Source organism: Diplotaxodon limnothrissa, linkage group LG11 (assembly GCF_057381915.1).
Source record: "Diplotaxodon limnothrissa isolate DT_005_m linkage group LG11, D_limnothrissa_male_GT1.1, whole genome shotgun sequence".
Classification (NCBI taxonomy): domain Eukaryota; kingdom Metazoa; phylum Chordata; class Actinopteri; order Cichliformes; family Cichlidae; genus Diplotaxodon; species Diplotaxodon limnothrissa.
In genome coordinates, this window is record NC_140606.1 from 19,787,061 (window position 1) to 19,807,836 (window position 20,776).

General features: G+C 41.2%; 2 protein-coding genes and 1 pseudogene across 4 annotated transcripts in view; 2 read left to right on the top strand and 1 right to left on the bottom strand.

The window, feature by feature from the left end:
- LOC146622627 (uncharacterized) overlaps positions 1–20,776 on the bottom strand; it is a 36,889-nt gene that overhangs the window by 6,460 nt on the left and 9,653 nt on the right. Inside the window, exon 2 of one of the 2 annotated variants that reach the window (XM_085365292.1) lies at positions 20,009–20,084. The exons of the other annotated variant lie outside the window; for it this stretch is intronic. Within the exon in view, the coding sequence (XP_085221418.1) occupies positions 20,009–20,019 (11 nt within the window). The 5' untranslated portion in view covers positions 20,020–20,084. The remainder of the gene's footprint in view (positions 1–20,008; positions 20,085–20,776) is intronic. 2 annotated transcript variants of the gene reach the window in all.
- LOC146622628 (E3 SUMO-protein ligase KIAA1586-like) lies at positions 1,199–11,482 on the top strand (annotated as a pseudogene).
- On the top strand, positions 17,012–20,362 carry LOC146622629 (myelin-associated glycoprotein-like). Of its 2 annotated transcripts, none has more exons than XM_085365297.1 (7): positions 17,012–17,471; positions 18,151–18,429; positions 19,314–19,583; positions 19,661–19,751; positions 19,975–20,067; positions 20,174–20,237; positions 20,327–20,362. In XM_085365297.1, the coding sequence occupies exons 1-7, from the start codon at positions 17,012–17,014 to the stop codon at positions 20,360–20,362; spliced, it is 1,293 nt and encodes a 430-aa protein (XP_085221423.1). The 2 variants fall into 2 exon arrangements, with proteins under 2 accessions (XP_085221423.1, XP_085221424.1); XM_085365298.1 differs by having other exon boundaries at positions 19,323–19,583.

A 20,776-nucleotide genomic window follows, 5' to 3' on the forward strand; every position in this document is an offset into this window, starting at 1 on the left:
CCACTTCCAATGCATTAAAAGCATACCTGGATTAAAAAAAAAAAAAAAAAAAAATCAGTCATGGATTGGCCATTTTGATGTGTTTTTGTAACTTGAATTAATTTTTTCCACCAGTTTGTACAGTACTCTGTAATATACTGTATTTCAAACCTCATACAGGCATGCATCGACTGTGTGCTAGTATAGATTTTCTTTTAGTCATTTCAGTTTTCACTATTGTTACGCGGCATTAGTGGAAGATGGTCTAGTGACCGATGCGCTTTAATTTCTGTTATTGTTGCAGTACTGTGTCCTACTTGGTTATTTCAGTACACAAGAGCTTTAATATGTTTTGGCACATTTTTCTTTTGTACTTGTAAGCAGTCCTCAAATGAATAAATGAACATTTGTCCTTTATTGTTTTCTAAAACTCAAATAAATGATACTTTTTTAATAATAAAACTCGGAGCCAAAAAATAAGCTCACTGTAGAATGTAAACTAGATCAGGTGAAAATAAATAGTTGAGGGCAAAAGTATCATGATGGCCACAGTGAAAAAAACAAACAACTTTTTACACTTCTTTTCCAGCACAGTGTGTGGCTCTATTAACTATGATAATAGCACTAGGTACAAAAGACAATCTATGTCTCTTTGTCTTCACTGCAAGCACTTTATAACGACGACCTGATGGAAGCAGTTGAAAATCATTAAAGAGAGGATGATCTGAACACAACAGGACAGAGGTTGCCTTCCTCAGCACCTGCCTGTTATAAAAGTCCACAAGCTGGACCTGAGACCTCCCTGAAATCTTAACAACCTGGTTAAAGTGGCTGGCAAGTCTGGTCTTATTATTCAGGGACATATTACCGTACCAAGCAATGATACAGAAAGTTAAAACAGATTCAATAAAACTTTTATAAAAAAGAGTCAACATTTCAGATGAAACATTAAAACCTCTCAACCTCCTTAAAAAGTACAGTCCTTGTTTAACCTTTTTCACTGTAGCAGCAAGATGTGACTCAAAGGACAGAGACTTATCAAGAACAACCCCCAAATACTTATAACCTCCACCAGTTCAATGGCTGCACCATTTACCACTGTTAGCGCAGGATGGAGGGATGACTTCCTGAAGTCAATAACCGTGTCCTTGGTTTTCAAGGTGTTAATCATTAAGAAGGACTGATCACACCATGAAACAAACTCATCCACAACAGGCCCATGGGAATCCTCTTCACCATGAAGGAGGCTTACAATGACTGTGTCATCTGCGTATTTAATGAAATGCCTGTTGGCCTGTGTACTGCGACAGTCATTAGTGTACAAAATATACAGTAGAGGAGAGAGACAACAACCTTGTGGTGAGCCAGTAGAAGAGTTCAGCTGTTTAGAAAAACAACCGTTTACTCTCACACACTGAGATCTGTCAGTTAAAAAGTCTAAAATCCAACCAACCAGTGCTTTAAGTGGGCCGGTACGCGCCGGTACTCAGTACCGCCACTTCTAAATATAGCTCTTGAGAGTACCGCCACCTCTCCATGCGCCCAGAACGTGCTTTTAGCGTACCGGTACTCTCATTTGCACATCTGTTATAATCGTTTGGCTGCGCTGCCGCTTTTCAGAGCGCCCTTCACAAGCACGCTTCCTAATTCGTCCCACCGAGAGCAGAGACTACATTACCCATACACCAATGTGTTTTACAAGTGAAAAGCGTATGCGTCGCTTTTGCCGTTGTCATGTCAACAACTCAACGTGGTCCGGAGAGGGTGTGTAAAACGCGCAAACAGCTGCTCGGCTAAAATACAAAAACAATGAACACTTAATATGCTCTCCTGGCTTCAGACTCTGAGTAGTAAAAGAACATGGTCAGAATCAGAGGACTCGCTGGCTGACCCCCCACCAAGCCAGAATGATATCGCTGCAGGTCACACGCAAGCTAATGAAAGCTGCACTAGTGCCGCAGCCGCGGACGACGGCACTTTTTGCGACGACGAGGACGAGAATGACACCATTTCTACCGATGACAACAGCCGCGTTAGCGAGCATGAGTGGCCAGAATGTTGGTCCCAAGCACAAGTCCGGTATTTCTCCACAAATTACAAGTGGCTGATCAGCAGAAATCAAAAGTTGGGTTGTAGTGTGTGTAGTCAAGTTTGTGCTCGCGTGGACATGCAGCAAGGGCAGAGAGTGTCGCAGGAGTGGAGTGGGTGCTTAATCTCGTCTTTTGGAAGGGACAAGGCTGCACAACAAAACTCACTACGAAAGAAAATAAAAGAGCACAGAGACTCAATTTATCACAAGAAAGCAGTTGAAATAAAAGAGAAGGCAACACAAAATACAATGCAAAAACACATTGAAGATATGAGAAAGGCTGACTACGCTTCAACTTGCAATGTGTTTAGAACAGCTTATAAGATTGGCAAGCATGGGCGTCCCTTTACAGACATGCCAATAGATGTCCAGTTGCAAGTCTTAAATGGTGTCAAGATGGGCAGAGTTTTGCACTCTAATAACTCATGTGCAAATATACTGGATCACATTGCAGCTGAAATGAAAAAGAAGGTAGTCAATGACATAGTGATGAATGAAAGAAAATTGTGTGTGCTCATTGATGAATCCACTACAATAAGTGGAAAGTCTGTGCTTGTCGTGTGCCTGCGGTCAGCTATTTCCAGTGAAAATCCAGACACAATATTTTTTGAACTGATTGAGCTGCAGGGGACCACAGCAAAGGACATCACTGAAGCACTGTTAGGATGTCTTCATAATAATGGCTTTGACCCTCACTACCTACAGGAACATTTGTTGGCATTTGCTTGTGATGGAGCCTCAGTGATGCTTGGGAGGAAAGCAGGAGTTGCTGCCAAAGGAGCTTGCAAAGAAAAGCGTCTGGACTTTTTTAAGTTGCTTGAAGACGTTTCACCTCTCATCCGAGAAGCTTCTTCAGTTCTAAGGTCAAATGGTGGAGAGTCCCAGATATAAACCTAGTGGGAGAAACCCCCCACAGAGGGACAAAAGGACCCCCTGATGATCCTCTAATCGCCTGAGCCAAGGTGTGAGACTGGGTGTGGGTCCCAATCAGCCAGAGTTTCGGGTGTGTTCATTGTGAAACCTGGCCCCACCTTATCATGCAAATTCCTGAGGTCAGATGGCCCAGGATGTGAGTGGACGTTAAGGCGTCTGGGAAGGGATCTCAAAACTGGATTATAGATGGCAGAGAGTTGGTGTCGTAAACCCCCGCCTCTGTTCAAAGATGGTCGCTCACAGTGGACATAGATGGCTTCTTTCACTCCTCTTTCAAACCATCTGTCCTCTCTGTCCAAAATGTGAACATTGGCATCCTCGAAAGAGTGTCCTTTATCCTTAAGATGCAGATGGACTGCTGAGTCTTGTCCTGTGGAGGTGGCTCTTCTGTGTTGTGCCATGCGCTTGTGAAGTGGCTGTTTGGTCTCTCCAATGTAGAGGTCTGAGCATTCCTCGCTGCACTGTACAGCATACACCACATTGTTAAGTTTGTGAGAACCTTCACAGACAGGAGTTGCTGTGCAGCTTTGTTCCAAATTCCCTTACCTGTTTGTCTGGCATTGTTCCAATCACAGACTGGAACTGGCAGTTTGTGATGTTTTGAAGGAGGTAGGAGGAATCAACCACTTTAAAATATTCTTAGATCAGCTTTACTCCCTCTACCATGCATCACCAAAAAACCAAAGGGAGTTAACCGAGAGTGCTCACAATGTTGGACAACGTCTCCTTGTGATAGGCCGTGTTTTATCAGTGCGTTGGGTTGCTTCAAGTGAGAGAACAGTGAAAGCATGTATGGGAGAACTACCAAGCTCTGCAGGTACACTTTACAAGTGCTGCTGCTGATACCAGCAGGGACTCAAGAGAGAGCAAAATACAAATTAGTTTATAATTTATTTTATGTACATTTTGTTAAAAAAAAATTTCAATACCTTTTTGCACATTTTATTTATGTTCAGTAGCTCTTTCTAGCTCAAGTAAATCCACAAACTAATAAAATGATTTATTATTTTGTATAAGGTTGTCTGTTGACTGTTGTATATAAAACCCATTCAATATAGTTGTTGTTACCTCAGGGGAGGCGGAAAAAAAAATTGAGTACCGGCACCTCTTTTGGGCCACTTAAAGCACTGCAACCAACGAGATTAAAATCAAGTTTAAACTGGTTAAGAAGCTTATCAACTAAAAGATGTGGCTGGATAGTATTAAAAGCTGAAGAAAAATCAATAAATAAGAGCCGAGCATGAGCTTTGGCGCCATCAAGATGGCGATAAAGGAAGTTCAACGGAGTGACCACTGCATCATCCACACCTCTACAAGGCCTGTATGCAAATTGTAGTGGATCTATAAGCTTCTCTACTTGCTGCAGGATCTCCTTCCTGACAAGTTTTTCAAAGGACTTCATTACTAAGGATGTTAGAGCGACAGGCCTAAAAGCATTTAATGATGTAGGTTTTGTGGAGAAATAATAGATTTTTTCCATACCTCTGGAACCTTCTGTTGCTGAAGAGATAAAAGAAAGATGTAATAAAAAAATACTGCATAATTGCTCAGCGCATGTTCTAAGCACCTGGCCACATATATTATCAGGACCTGGACTTTTATTAGTCTTACTCATTTTAAAAAGATTTCCCACCCTTCTTTCATCAAAGAACAAAGCTGGGGGGCCTCTGGTGCTCTCTATTAAGAAATCAAGTGTATTCCTTGGATTATAATTATCATTAAATCTCAAATAAAAGCTATTCAGCTCATTGGCTAACTGAGAGTCTGAACTAAAACCAGGGAGACTTATCTTATTACAGTCATTGTAACAGTGACCAGTCATGTGTTTCATGCCTGCCCAGGCCACCCTTAAGTTATTTTTTCCTCAGGCAAAAAAAATAAAATAAAATAAAGGAATAAAAGAATGAAATAAAATAAGTTAAAACACTGACACTGACAGACAGAGACAACCTGCTGGTCGCCGCAAGAGCAGCGCCCTTCTTCAGGGCGCAATAGGGTCCTGACGTGTCAGAGATGAATAAACACTCTTGTGAGTCAGGGCAAATTCATCTGTCAAGACTGCAGCGTTTGCAAGAGACTCAACTTTTTGTTCATTTAAATAAATCACCACATGCTCCGGCAAACATTTATTAAAATCCTCCAAAAGCACTAGTTCCCTCAGCTGTGCAAAATCTTTGACTTTGCTAGCCTGACACTCTTTATTAAAAAGCACCCTTTCTCACACATAAACTACACACACTTGGTTGTCCCTTTCCCCATAGTTTCGGAATTTCTGTCTGTATGCTTCAGGCACCAATTGACAAGCACACAATACTGTAGCCCTAACCACATCATGGTCTAAGCTTTGGTCCACTGAGAGGCTAGCACACTCCTCCTGAGCTTTACTCACAAGCCTACACTGCAGCAGCAAGGCCCAAACTTCCTTTTGCCATTTCAAAGCTTTAGCAAACACAGCAAAGTATGAATCCACCTCAGTTTCTCTAAAGGGTAGTAACAATTTAATGCGCAAATCAAAGCAATTATGGGGAGACAGGGGGAGCTTGCAGTTTGAGCGGTGACTGGATGGAGCTACTATGGTGGCGTTGCAGCTCTAAAGCTTTCACCCATAGATGCATTCCTTCCACCTCCAGCTCCCAGTTTCTCAACTCCACTTCCATAATGCAGAGCATTAGCTGGAGCTCCTCAGCTGACGTCCCCATCATAGAACTGGGAGGAGCTAAAGGAGAAGTGTTTACAGGAGGACCCGTGGAAGGAGCTAGAGGCTCCACATCAGCTTTGCCTGCCCCATTTGCAACTGCCACATCTGCCAGCAGAACCCTCTCAACCAGTTACAAGCTGCCGCAGCTGTTCTTTCCTCACAGCCAATGGTGTTTGCACATTAGAAAGGTTTTCAATGAGCCTCAAATCTATCTTTCAACACTTATTTAACTGCTATGTTGGATTCCTGGCAAACTTATCTAAATGAAACCCCATTGTGGCTAACCACACAATTCAAACAACCTTCACGTGGAACTTACACAAGCACAAACAACACAGAGAATGAACAATGTCACCCTTGGGTGTGAGGACCACAAACATACAGCATCATGACCTGGGTCATAACAGAGAATCAAGTGCACATCTGTCCATACTGGCCTGTGGTGAGTGTAATAGTTTTTACTGCTAAAAACAGCAAATCCCCAAATATAAGTCAGCAAAGGCAAACATTAGCATATCATCTTTATCTATCCACAGTCTATTTATTCATCTATTTATTCTAGCAAAGCTTATGGTAATTAGCTAAAGCACCAAGCTTGAGGTGGGATGCTGCACTGTGGTTAACGTGTTGCATTGCAAAACAGAGCTGTGAAGTGATGCATGACTGTCAAGTGTAACCCTTCTGATGAATGTTAAAAATAAACCCATTTGTATTATGGTAAATATTCTACATATAGCACTGGTGGTTATAGGCTGGTTTTCTTTTAATGTAACATGACAATTCCAGTAACCAGAGAAATATTTAAACTAGGTCAGGGGTGTCGAACTCCAGGCCTCGAGGGCCGGTGTCCTGCAGGTTTTAGATCTGACCCTGGTCATTACACCTGAGTTCATTACCAGGCCTCTGGAGAACTGCAAGACATGTTGAGGAGGTAATTTAGCCGTTTAAATCAGCTGTGTTGGATCAAGGACTGTTAAGTCTAATTGTTGAATGTTGCCATTGTGTTTCTTAAATTTGTACAGTCTTAGTTTAAGCAGTAGGATCAAAGCCATTCCTTTGATTCTGACCACCTCTCCAGCCACTCTGTGCTGGGGGAGGTTTTATTGTAGATACATCCTATCTGAAAGATCTGTTTCTTTTGATGTAAGCTTCCTGGGTTTATGACCCTTTGGTCAGCAGGAGGTCACACACACACACACACACACACACACACACACACACACACACACACACACACATTCTCACAACACACACACACACACACACACACACACATTCTCACATAACACACACACACTCAGTGTATACATTTACATACAGTGCCTTGTCTTTGTAACCAAAGGGGGGTTGCAAGGGGAGGTGTTTTGTAAACTATTGTTTGAAGTTTGTCAATAAAAGGCAGCGAGAGGAGGCCACCAGTGTGGTCATTTCGACGTGCTGGACACAGATGAAGGCCTCCCTTGCGCAAGAAATCGATCGTTGCCTTGTTTTTCTTTCATGGGAATAAGTCCTGGATACAGCGGGGTCTGAGTTTAGACCCAACATTTTTTGGTCCTTCGAGCCGGATTCCGAGAATTTCGCCGCACACTGAGGAGAGAGAGGACACGCCGCAGACTGTCGACAACCAGGCCGTTAGGACGCCTGACAAAGCCCTGGAGTGTTAAATTCGCGACCAGGCCGGTGGAATAGCGTCTGAACTCCCCTCGTGGACGGCGACTGACGGGATTCTAGGACTCTCCTGTGAACGAAACGCAACACAACGGTAAGCAATCAGAGAGCGTCTCTATAACCGTGTGAATGAATGTGGGATCCTAGATACGCGTCACCGTGATTCTGCGTGAAACGTTTGAGTCCGGGGGAGCGCTGGTCACGAGAGCGCACGTGGACCCAAAACAATAGAGAGCGGCTACGGGCTGTGCGTTAAACGTGAGTCCGGGAGCGCGCTAGCCGCGTGAGAGAGACGCAGGCTTCTCCGCCGTTTGGGGCGTAGAGAGTTCTCCGCCATTTGGGGCGTGGAGAGAACCTAGGTTCAGAGTCCGGAATCTCCGCCATTTGGGGCGTTGGAGAGTGTCCGAAGGTTGAATTCTCCGCCATATGGGGCGTTTGAGAGTTTTCAACAGAGAGCGCTAGCTGTGCGTGCAGACGCAAGCGATAGGCCTATGTTGTGTGTGTGTGCGGGCCAGACGTGGTCTGCGTGAGTGTGGCTGATTGTTGTCTTGTAATGGAGAATAAAATGTGTAAGTCTGCCTTAGAAGGAGATGTAAAATTTATGCAGAAAGTTTTACCAGGCAGCACGCAGTATGTAGGTTGTTGGTATAAGAAATGTGGATTTGAAGGGACATTAGTGGAAGTTAAGTGTAAAATGCTGGTAGAAAGAATATCTGTAAGTGTAGCAGGTAAAACAGGTAAAGCGAAGCAGAGGAAGGAATTGCAGTTAGCAGTTGCTAAGTTGTGGCTGGAGCAGACTCAGAAGAGGAGAGAAGCGCAGAATGTTAAAAGAGCAATATTGCAAGCAGTAGTTGTGAAACCTGAGGATGAAACTACAGCTCAATCCACTGCAACTACTCTAGAACAACACCGTAGAAAAGCATTAGGAAGAGCAAGAATGTTAGCAGAAAGTAGAGTCAGAGAAGAGCGTGAGAGAGCAGAGGTAGAAGTGGAGGAGAGATTAGAGGCATATTAGGAGCAGCATTGAGTCCAAGACAGACTAGGCAAGAGAGGAGACAGAAAGGAAAGAAAGTGAACACAAACGTTACAACTACATATCCATCCCTGACACAACACAAAAAAACAAAAAAACAAAACATATGGTGTTTCTGTAACAGAGTGTGAAGATGAAGAAAGTTTTTCTCCTGATCAATTCCGCGAGTGTGAGAGTGTCTGACGTCATGGTGTGTGTGAAAGGTATCCAGCTGGGGCAGACGTGATTCTGCAGGTCACCTGCCCAGTGGACAAAAAGAAATAAAATAGTTGTGTGGATGAATGATGGCACGAAGAGTGTTTGGTGTTTCTCAGTCTGAAACAGCTGTAATGCTATTTTCTGTTTTGGAGAAAAGTACAGTTAAAGAAAAAAAACAGAGAGAGATGTGTGTTGTTTTAAGCAGTGATGAGAATAATGGAAGTGTGGTGAGAGATGAACACAAAAACATACTGAAAATGCATTAACTATACTAACCCCACATGCATATACACATACAATGATACTCATGAGACCAGACAGCATCTTAAGCATGAGATTCTGTTTGTCATCTTGTCCAAGTCACTAGTAAGATGAAAGTGATACATAGACTAGTGGACTGAATATTATAGGAGGACAGATGGTTGCATCATAGAGGAGGAAACAGAATGCTGATGAGAGGTCTTAAATGAGTGAGTTGAGTGAGCTGATTGTGAGTTTCTGGTGTGTGAAGAAGTTTTACCATGGCACACATTTAGTTACATGAGAACTAAAACTTATTATGTGCTAAGACAACAGGGTTATGCTGTATGTTGTGTGTATGGCTGATTGGATGAATGTTTGAGATTAAACTGGCTGTTTGATTTGTCTTTTATTACTAAAGTTGAACCTGCCAATTGGGTTGTTACGATTTATCCCCCTGGCATGAAGAACACGTGTCATGATTTAAACAAGGCCTATCTTTCCTTTATTTTCTTTGATTTCTTTTATTTTCTTTCTTTTATTTTGTTACTTTCATGGTGCACTGAAAGTTTTGTTTGATGATCTCTGTTTGAGCAGATCTGCACGATTAGAATCGAAGCGTCGTCAAGAAAACTGTTGCAAAGTGAGCTTCTCCAAAATTAAAATGGGCTCTTATTTGGGACAATCAGGAAACAAATTCCTGTCCAAAAGGATTCAACGAGGAAATCCAGTCTAAATTATTTTTCTTTTTGAAATGACGTTGTTTTGCTGAGCGTGGAAACGAATGCGACGATAATTTCCACAATTAGCAAAAGAAGGAATCACTGAGTGAATGAGTAAGAATTTTAAAATAAATGGGGAACTGACTGACTGACAAAAGCTGACAAGACTGACTGACTTAACACCATTGTGTGAAGTTAACCCCCACCTGACAAAGGTGTGGATGTATCTCTGTGTGTGTCTCTGTTGCAGGAGCAGGAGACCACAGGAGGAAACTTGGGTCACATGACTATGTGAACTCTGAAAATTTAACCTTTTAGTTTATATTTTTCTGTGTCTGTGAATTTACCATGTGTGTGTTATTCATAGGCTTGTGTTGCTCACAGAGATAACTGTGACAAAGTATGCACACACCTGCGCAGCGCTAATATTTGCATTTTCTTTTCTTACAGCATGCCAGTTCTTCATGTGAATTGATGATGCGATTTATACCAGGACAACTGGTTGATGTTCTTTCCCACTACAGGATTTCTGGGTTTATATGTGAATGACATTCTTTCCACGGCTAGGGTTAGCTAACTTTATGGTGTTTTTATGGCACCTCTGGAACCTGTTGACCTGTGTCTGACCTCCGTCTGACCACAGTCAATGGGTATTGCTAATGTTTGTTTCTTTGAGAATGCTGTGGAGGATTCGGCAGAAGCGGACAAGTGACATGAGTAAAACAAATAAGAGATTACGGTGTTTATGGAAAAGTTGAATATGGGCTCTTAGCTGGCCACTTTGAGCCCATAGTAATATATGAGTGGAGTGACCTTGCTTAAGGGAAGTCACCGATTACATTAATGTTAACTGAGCACATGGGATGCTCCATGTTTGAGGCGAATTATGGTAATAATAGTGATTTAATGATTTGAGAAAACCTGCACATGACACTTGTCTTGCTGATGCTGAATGCTTGTTACCCTTGTGATATACTTGTTTATAAGTGTGAAGTTTGATTTTACTTCCAGATCTTGTTTTCCAGGCCATGATGGTGAGTATGCAGGCTCCTGGTGGAGCCAGTTTTTAAGGCAGGGATCCAGGTTTGGTGAGTTGACGCATGAGAGTGTCCATGCGTCAAGAGGTGGGGTCCAGAAGTAACATTAAACAATGTTTTCTATTATTGTTGCAGTGATTTGTGTGATTAGCTGTTTATTTACAAGTATTAAACCTATGCAAGTGGTGCATCCATGTTCAGATGAGGCTTTGATGGCCTATAAGTGAAGTTCACTGATTACAATGTGGAATAACGTTGAGATGTTAAATAATTTGGAGCAAATTATGGAAAAAGTAGGAGTTTAATGAGTTTAGAATAAACCTGCAATGATACTTGTCTCTGTGATGCTGAATACTTTATTACTCTTATGATCTATAGTTGGTTGCAAATGTGAAGTTGTTTTAAATTTAAGACTTTGTCTTCTGTGATACAGGAGCTGGGAGTTAAACAAGCTGAACATTTAAGTGCTGACTAATGTTTTTACACAGGGCTACAGCTTGGAGTGAAGCTGCTCCAAGGGACAAACCCTGGAGACTGTTTTAGGGAGACAGTGCAACATTCTTGTACATGTCTCATTGGGGAGTTGACACATGGCGAAAGCCGTGTGGCGAGAGGAGTGTCATTTTTTCAATTTGTAGATGTCGTGAGGTGCCATGATGAGAAGGAGTGACTGAGAGGATCGTCCACAAGATGGAAGCTGAGGCCTGGAGAGAGTCTTCAGGAGGATCGGAGATCACCTTCAGCACAGAGAGCTGTGCTACTGGGCTTCCAAAGGATTGTCACAAGGAGACTTTCAGCGTTGGAAAATGGAACCTGAGGGAGCGTGCCAAGCTCCAAAAAGTGACAGCGCAGAGGAGGTCCAGCGATGGACTTGTGGTTCTGTGAACAGCACAAATGCCAGGTGACTGTAAAATAACTAACAGCACTTTTTCCACAAGTGAAGCCAGTAACTTACTATCCTAAAAGATTAGCTCTAGTTGCTCGTGCTTTACCTCCATGCGTGAGACCAGTATGTGCAGCAGCTTAAGCTGTACAATGTTTCAATAGTTTATTTCACCCTTTGACACTGTTAGTTCCACACGAGGTAGATGTCTACTATTGCAGACTAAACTTACATTTCTGTCATCTACAAGACACTTGTCTGTAATGTTACTGTTACTCTCACAACCACACATATTACCATAAAGTGGTGCACAATTCTGAATCTGTCAAACCCTTTTTGCCAATGGAGGAAGGGCACTTCTCCTGAGAGTAGAGAGCGCATGAAGAAGAAGTGTAAGCTGAGGGATGACTTAATAGATGTGCCACTCGTTGAGGGAAAGGTTTGGTTTGTTGATGATTTGAGTTTTACAACAGCAGAGGGACAGACTAGAACACGTTTTACTGTAGCAGACAGTGAGAGAGAGTTATCTATGTAGGACAACTAGCATGTTTCATGTTTGCTTGAGCAGCAGAGATGCTAGCTTTAACGGAAGCGTGTAAAGCTGTAGAGAGACAATATACACTGATAGGCAGTATACATTTGCTACTGTACATTTCTTTGTAGTGCAGTGAGTGAGACGAGGGGTGACAACCTCTACAGGGAAACCTGCAGAACACACCAAACTCTTGCAAAATCTGCTGGAGGCAGCGTTATTAACCAGTGGAATTGCCGTTTGTAAATGTGCAGCACACATGTGAGGGAAAGATCCGGTTGCATTAGGGAAAGTTTTTGCAGATAAGATCGCAAAAGAGGCAGCTTTAGTTAAACATGGTGTTAACCTTTTATCAGTACAACATCAGTGGACATGCAGGCCCACTCACCTACAGCAGGACAATAGTTGTGACTTACAGAGGGAGCAAGCTTGCAGGATGATTTTTTATCTGTGTGATAAACCAGTACTGCCTAAGAATTTGTATAAGACTGCTGCTATTTTGAGTCATGGGCTTTGCCATGTCTCCACAGGGGGGATGATGGCAGCAGTAGAGCAACATTTTTATACTCTAGGATTTAATAACTTTTCAAAAAATTTTTGCAGGTCATGTATGATATGTTGCAAGCACAATTCCCAGGGTAATTTGAGACCTAAGAGAGGGAAATTCCCTAGACCCAGTCACCCATTTCAAGTTATTCACATGGACTTTATAGAACTGTCCAACTGTAACAACTATAAATACTGTTTAGTGATAGTGTGTCCTTTTTCAAAGTGGGTAGAAATTGTACCAACTAGAAAAGCAGATGCCATTTCGGTTGCCAAAGCAATATGTAAGAATATTATCCCAGAACATGGGATTCCAGAGACCATTTATAGTGATAATGGTCCACATTTTGTAAATGAAGTGATTGGATTAATGGCACAACATCTAGGGATAACATTAAAACATCATTGTTCATATCACCCACAAAGTGCAGGGTTGGTAGAGAGAACTAATGGAACAGTAAAGTTAAGATTTAGGAAGACAGGCAGGACATGGTTAGACTGTATAGAATAAGTACACGAGGATTACTCCAACAGAGAATGGTCTGACTCTTTGAGATTACACATGTTAAGAGCATTTAGAGTTCTAGTCTTCTGTAGTGATGATAGAAAAGCAGAAGAGAGAGCATATTAGCAGATTAGATGCTTGAAAATGTTTAAAAGTAAAGTAGTCATGAGAACAAATGATCTGCCAGATGATTCTGTTTCTTCGCAGGAGCAGAGCCTGAAGTCTGGAGATTGGATGATGATAAGGCCATGGAGAGGAAGTGCTGGTCCAGTCCATGGTGGGAAGGTCCATATCGGATGCTGCTGACGACGACCACAGCAGTGAAGATTGCTGGAAGGAACACTTGGATATATCAAGCGCACTGCAAGAAGGTGACACACATCCAGGCCAGCTCGGAGTAAGTGGCAGGAAGACCGGGAACAAAGGGGGGGGAAAGCCTCCAGGGCCCCTCGTCTCAATCCGGTGAAGAAACCAACTGAGCCACAGGTACTCATCAGAATGGCTGGGAATGTGCTGTGCATCTTCTTGTGCCTGTGGACCCTGAGTGGGATGACAGGGAGCGCACTGGGACAGAGCGAACCACACCAGGTACCCGCATGGGTTTTCAACAACTACTGGTGGCAGTTTAAGAACACAACCGCTCACATAAACAACGAGACCAATGGTTATGCTTGTGATGCCACTGGCTACACATTCTTCTGGACTGTGGCCATATAGCATCACTGAGAGCGAGACAGTTTGTTTGGTTGCTTTAGCAACACATCCAGGAACACTGCCAACTTTTCAACTGCTCTGAACCTGAATGGAAGGTTGATTCACCAGTAGCTGGGAAGGTGAACTGCTCTGGTAGGACAGACCTGCTCGTCTGACTCAAAGAATATGACTTGTTGCAGGACATTATACAGTTAAACGAACTGGAAACAGGCCAAATGCCTATGTGTATGAAGGACAATGGATTAGCCCAAGTTGGAGATTAACCATGGAACATGGCAACATCACCTATTCTTTTGTCTTCTGCAAGAAGGATGTAAACAGAGAAGCCTTTTGTCTACATTTACATCATGAACACTTGAGGTTTTGAGCCAAGAAGATCAAAACACCTTGATCCAATTTCCTTTACAAAGCTTTTTCTGCGGTGACAACAGGACAGGAGAAGAGTTGTAAATGCAGATAATTCACAAGTTGACTCTAACCCCCACAGGATGCCTACAGTGAGAAGATTTGGGGGGTTGATAGGAGTCATAAAGAAGGGTGTTGACTTGCTGCAGCTTTGAAGTTAGCTGAGAGCCACATGGACAAACAATAAAGTCAACTGATGCATTTAAATACCTATGTCTATATACAGTTGGATTGTAGTGACACATGATTTTTGAGAATGATGATTCTTCTTGTTTGACCTTTGACATTCAGTTGTTTACTTGAAGAAATACATAATGAATTGCACGACAGGAGTAGATCCGCCACAAGGCTGGATAGCTTGGTTACCGTCTGGTCCTTGGTGGCATCTTCTTTTGAAAATATTAATTCCTGTTTTTGAACTGTTGACATTGATTTGCTTATGTACAGGATGTAGTTTACTGTGCATGAATGAAATCTACACTGACACTGTCTGAACAAAGGGTGCATAAGTTGAAATTTAAGAACAATGACAAAAAGGAGGGAAATGTTAAGTCTAATTGTTGAATGTTGCCATTGTGTTTCTTAAATTTGTACAGTCTTAGTTTAAGCAGTAGGATCAAAGCCATTCCTTTGATTCTGACCACCTCTCCAGCCACTCTGTGCTGGGGGAGGTTTTATTGTAGATACATCCTATCTGAAAGATCTGTTTCTTTTGATGTAAGCTTCCTGGGTTTATGACCCTTTGGTCAGCAGGAGGTCTCACACACACACACACACACACACACATTCTCACAACACACACACACACACACACACATTCTCACATAACACACACACACTCAGTGTATACATTTACATACAGTGCCTTGTCTTTGTAACCAAAGGGGGGTTGCAAGGGGAGGTGTTTTGTAAACTATTGTTTGAAGTTTGTCAATAAAAGGCAGCGAGAGGAGGCCACCAGTGTGGTCATTTCGACGTGCTGGACACAGATGAAGGCCTCCCTTGCGCAAGAAATCGATCGTTGCCTTGTTTTTCTTTCATGGGAATAAGTCCTGGATACAGCGGGGTCTGAGTTTAGACCCAACAGGACACATCTAAAACCTGCGGGACACCGGCCCTCGAGGCCTGGAGTTCGACACCTGTGAACTAGGTTGACCTTTCTTGCAAAACACAAAAGGAATGACTTTATACAAGGGACACATAGAGGTCAGCTTGCAGTAAAGACAATAACTCAGTATGGTAGAAACTACAAAAAAGAATCAATTTAATGGAAAACAAATAAGATTTATTTTAAAAACGGAAAGAAAGAAATTGACCAAAAAGTGAAAATCTAAATATATTAATACATAATATAATGAGAAACTAAATAAAGAAGCAAAAGGCAACAAGAAAGGCATGTAATGATCAAGTTGTGATGTCAGTCTCAAAGAAACAGTGAAACTGATTATAGGGAGGGGTGGCCACCTGCTGCGTCAGGTTGGGCTGACAGGAGGAAGACAGGATAAAAGATATGCTGTGGAACAGATCCATATATCAATAACAAGTATGATTCAAAACATTATGAGTGAGAAAGGTGACTGATGAAGAAATCCTCAATGGATAATGGGAATCCCTAGAAGCCTAAAACTACTGCAGCATAACTACGGGGGAATTCAGGGTCACCTGGTCCAGCCCTAACTATATGCTTTAGCAAAAAGCAAAGTTTTAAGCCTAATCTTGAAAGTAGAGATAGTGTCTGTCTCCCGAATCCAAACTGGAAGCTGGTTCCGCAGAAGAGGGCCCTGAAAACTGAAGGCTCTGCCTCCCATTCTACTTTACTACTAGGAACAACAAGTAGGCCTGCAGTGTGAGAGTGAAGTGTTCTAATGGGGTGATATGGTACTATAACGCTATTAGGTTATCATAGAAAAAAATGAAATTATGATTAACATGACTATTTTCTCAACCTTACAGCATATGAGGGAAAGAAGTGACAGTTTGTGTTTGATAAAGTGGCTTCAGAGGGCTATCTAAGAGCTTGCAAAGAAAAGAGACTGGACTAAATTTCTTAAAGATGTTTCACCTTTCATCCGAGAAGCATCACGGCTAGCTGGGCAAGCTGTATGAGTTTTAATAAAGGACCCAAGTTGAAGGCAGCTTCTGATGCGAGTGAGCTTTATTAATATGGTAGGTGAAACAAACAGGAACGTAGCAGGTATGAAATAAAACCTAAGGATAACCTAAACTGGGGAAAACTAACCAAAAACAGCCTTGAAACCTGAAATGGAGGTGCAGGGAAACTACACAGGATGACACAGGGAAATAACACAGACGAACCAGCAACAAGCAGGAGAAAACACAGGGCTCATAAACACAAAGGGGCAATCAGGGAATGAGAAACAGGAGGGAGACACAGCTGGGATTAATAGGACATAATGAGACAAGGGGAAGAAAAACTAGACGCACTAAGATAGCAAATGGCCTCAGAACTAGAAGACCTTAATCGGAATAAAATCGAAAACATGGATAATAACAATGAAAAAAAACCACTGAGTCCTCAGACTCAGGGCTATGGCATGCATTTCAATTCAGTGGATCTTAAAAATAGAATTGAAACGTCGCAATCACTTCACACATGAAGGAAATAAATGTGACGACAAACAAAACTTGTCTGTATTTACTTGAGTGACAACAAGGTGAAAGATGGCATTGCGGTGGTCTTTGTGTTTGTTCTTCATGTGCATTTGCTTTAAAGGTATGGATAGTTCATATATTTAGCTGTAATTTTTAATTCTCACTTCTTTTATAGGCCTTTGTGTTTTTGTACAGACAAATTATGACAAGTGTTAGATGATCTGGTCTGTATTATTCCATGCTGCTGTCCTTCTTTCATTCTTTGTCTTATTCCTGTGCTTTATTTCATTGCATTTTACTCTGCACTTTATTACAGTTACCCCAACAGAAGCTTCATCTTGGAGCGCCACTGTGCCATCCTCAGTGAAAGGTCTTCTTGGCGCATGTGTGGTGATCCCCTGCTCTTATAACTACCCAGATCCACAAATCAGTACCACAAGCTTTACAGGCATTTGGTATAATAAGAATAATCAAGTCATCTGTCATTCGGATAAGTCTCAAACTTCGGGTCAGTTTCGGAATAGGACAAAGCTGCTGGGAGACCTCAGCAAGAAGAACTGTTCTCTGATGATTGATGATCTTCAACAAAGTGATGTGGGGCCTTTATATTTCCGGATTGAAATTAAAGGTTATGACCAGTACTCCTACAAAAATAACAAAGTCTCTGTTTCAGTCAGTAAGTAAAATAAATATGGTTACCAGTAAAGTCTTGTGTTCTAGCTCTAATAGTTCTCTTTTTATTTCCAGTATTTTTACCATCATGTTGGACGTTTGACATTCAGCATTCCTGAGCATTTTAGTTTTAGTGAAACAGGCCTGATCTAAGTCTTTTATACTCATTTGAATATAAATATGAAGTAAATATTGTAGGGTCAGGTTGCAGTGCTCTGGAACATTTTACATTAATTTTTGCAGACTTGCATTAGTTGTTGAACTACTCATTCAAACCTTAGATGTAAAAATGTATTTGTGCAACTCATCAAATTATGATAATCAATCAAAATCAATGGCAATAGAAGTTATCATTATACTCCAACCATGTTATCAACTATCAATTCGCTTTGTTCTTTATAAATTGTTTATTGTAAAACTGCTCATCTTCTTCTTCTTTGTCAGTCAGATATTGAAAGTAATTATCACCTAGTTTATTTCTTATTTCATTCATCTTTAAGCTTGAAATCACACTCAAAACCCTTTACTGTGAACAGTTTATTAACTTGACCAAAATTTAAAGTCGCATAAAACATAAAATCAGCAGCTGTACTGTTTAAGTACATTTGTATTTCCATTACAGTATAAACTTACTGCCATGATGGAGTTCTGGTTTATGACCACAGTCTTTTTTGTTAACACAGGTCAACCTGTTTTCTCTGTGCAAGAGGTAAAGGAGGGTGAGAATGTGTCTGCATCCTGCTCTGTGTTTCACTCCTGCCCCACATATCCACCTTCTTTCATCTGGAGTCACTCTGGAGAGCAGCATGATCAAACACAGCAGCTTCATGAAGGCCAGTGGAATTCAACATCTACTCTGACCTTTCGCCCAAACCACTCTGATCACAACAAGCCTTTAAAATGCAACATAACATACCATCGAGGGCTGCACCTGGAAACATCTAAGATACTTCAAGTAAGATGTAAGTATACTGCAGATTTACCAGGGTATTAACCGCTGTAGCTAGTATCAAGCCTTTTTAAACTAAAATCTCCAAAAGTTGATTCTGCTCATCGGGACGCAATGCCCCAATCTTATAAGATTTCCCAATCTTACCTGCAGTCAGCTGAGACTGAAGAAGTCACTTGAATGAGTGACGAAACGTTTCTCCCACAAAACGCTACGTCCAGATGAACAGAATCAACTTTTGGAGATTCACTTACCTTGATGATTGAGCATGCATCAAGACATTTAAACGAAAACGTTATTTACAATCAAATTTTTACAAAAAAAGAAAAAAACATTAAAAATCTGGATTAAAACATGATAAAATAGAACAAAATAGGGGAAGGGAGCACAAATAAAGAAAGTTACAATTTGTTGTATGGTCACAGTAGACACAGTTGCCTCTCACCATGACTGAGTATGACAGCCCTCACACTACTCACCTGAAAACTTTATTCATGCTGCCAGTAAATGAAGTTCACTGGAGTTTTTTTGTTTTTTTTTTGTTTTTTTTTGTATTGAAAGGGAAAGTTGTGAAACATTGCCTTCTTACATACTATATTTCTTAATTATTAATTATTAATTAAAGTTGTCGGTTTTACAGGGGTTTTTTGGGTTGTTTTTTTTTTTATATATATACACACACACTAAAAAACTGTATGCCTGAAGTGCTTCAGTGATGCTAACCCTGTCAGCAGCTATGAGTGGCACAGTTAAACTGTCAGCTGTCACCAGACATGCCCTGTGCAGCTCATGTTATGTGTTACATTACGCGAGAGTAAATCCAAAAAGAAAATAGATTTTTTTATTTCATTCAAACATATATAATATATGCATGGCTATGTCTTAATATATGTCTAGTTCTCACAGATGGCCCTGACATCAAGCCTTCCTCAAAGTGCTCCTCCGAGGACGGCGTGGTAAAGTGTGAGTGCATCGTAGAGTCTGAGCCTCCCAGCATGGTCTATTTTATTCTTGGTGACAGAGTCATGCAAAGCAGCAAAGCAGAGAAAAATGGCTCTGTTACTATTGAGACTCTGCAGACAGACTTTGGGTCTTTCAGGTTTGTGCACTGCCTGGCAAACAACATGCTGGGATATGACAACATCTTGCTCTCTTTACCTGTTAATGGTAAGAAAGACTTAGGATGAATTGATCTCTCTATTTTTACATGACAAAAATACTTAACATGGTTTCTTTGTCAACAGACAACATGCAGAATATTCTTATCTCAACCGGAGCAGGTGTGATTTTGCTGATTATTTTGATAGGAAGTGGAGTGGGAGTTGTTAAAAAATGGTAAGTTGTCATGAACATAATCATTGCAGATAAACAAGTATGTCATGCATGCAGGAGAATCTGTAAATATTGCAACATGTATCAAATAATAGTCACAATCATGATTACAACTATATGAGCACCAGAACAATTTTTTTAGGTCCTGACAGCCTGTCTTTAATTTCAGAGGCTGTGAAAAGTGTCAGTTTCCTTTCTCATTTAATCAAAAACACTTTACTGCCAGTAGGGGGAGATCAAGAGACACAACAACCACTAACCTGAGCACCATGATGTCAGACAGACCTGTGGAGCTCCCTCATAGTGCCCCACCGAAAAGGTTTTAATTCTTCACTTCTGTTTGCAAACAAACAAAAAAAATTGTAATCATAAATATAAGTTTAAAGATGTGTCACTTGTTTTAATAATAGCTTTTCTTTCTGCAGGAAAATGAGCCGTAAGGATATCCCTTCCCCTGACATGTACACCAATTATCCTGTCTATGGCAACGTATGGATAAGTAATGTTTTCTTCATTAGTTCATTCATATTTTGCATGCATTAAAAAGGGGAGTGAATTAATTTTGTTTCTCTGTGCAGACTGACTGGGATGAGTCAATATATGCCAATGTGTAGCATGTGGAAGACCAGCTGGAGTCCATGTTTATGTCCTCTGATATACGAGTTAAGAATGAGTCAAGGTTTTTTTTCCAATCTCATTCAGTTTTCAATGTTTATCACTTATATCTGTCATATATAATTCACATTTTATTTGCAGAATACAATAAGTAAATATTAATGTCTAAAACTGTGATGATCTTGTGATTCCTGTCATAAACTGCAAAAAACTGGAACAAGGTTACTTCATCAGAATTCATGTTTTTGTATTTTTTTTTTATTTTTTAATACCTGTGAACAGTTCCTCTATCCAATCTTTAAATGACGCAATGCTGCCACCTGGAGCTTGTTTCTCTTTCTCCCTCATTTGCGCGCGCGTGTGTGCGTGTGTATACACATATACATACATACATACACACACATACATACACA

Coding starts and splice junctions, on each gene's coding strand:
- LOC146622629 (XM_085365297.1), top strand. CDS start 17,012: ATGATCTGGTCTGTATTATTCCATGCTGCTGTCCTTCTTTCATTCTTT. Junction 17,472..18,150: donor CAAAGTCTCTGTTTCAGTCA/GTAAGTAAAATA, acceptor TTGTTAACACAG/GTCAACCTGTTTTCTCTGTG. Junction 19,584..19,660: donor GCTCTCTTTACCTGTTAATG/GTAAGAAAGACT, acceptor CTTTGTCAACAG/ACAACATGCAGAATATTCTT.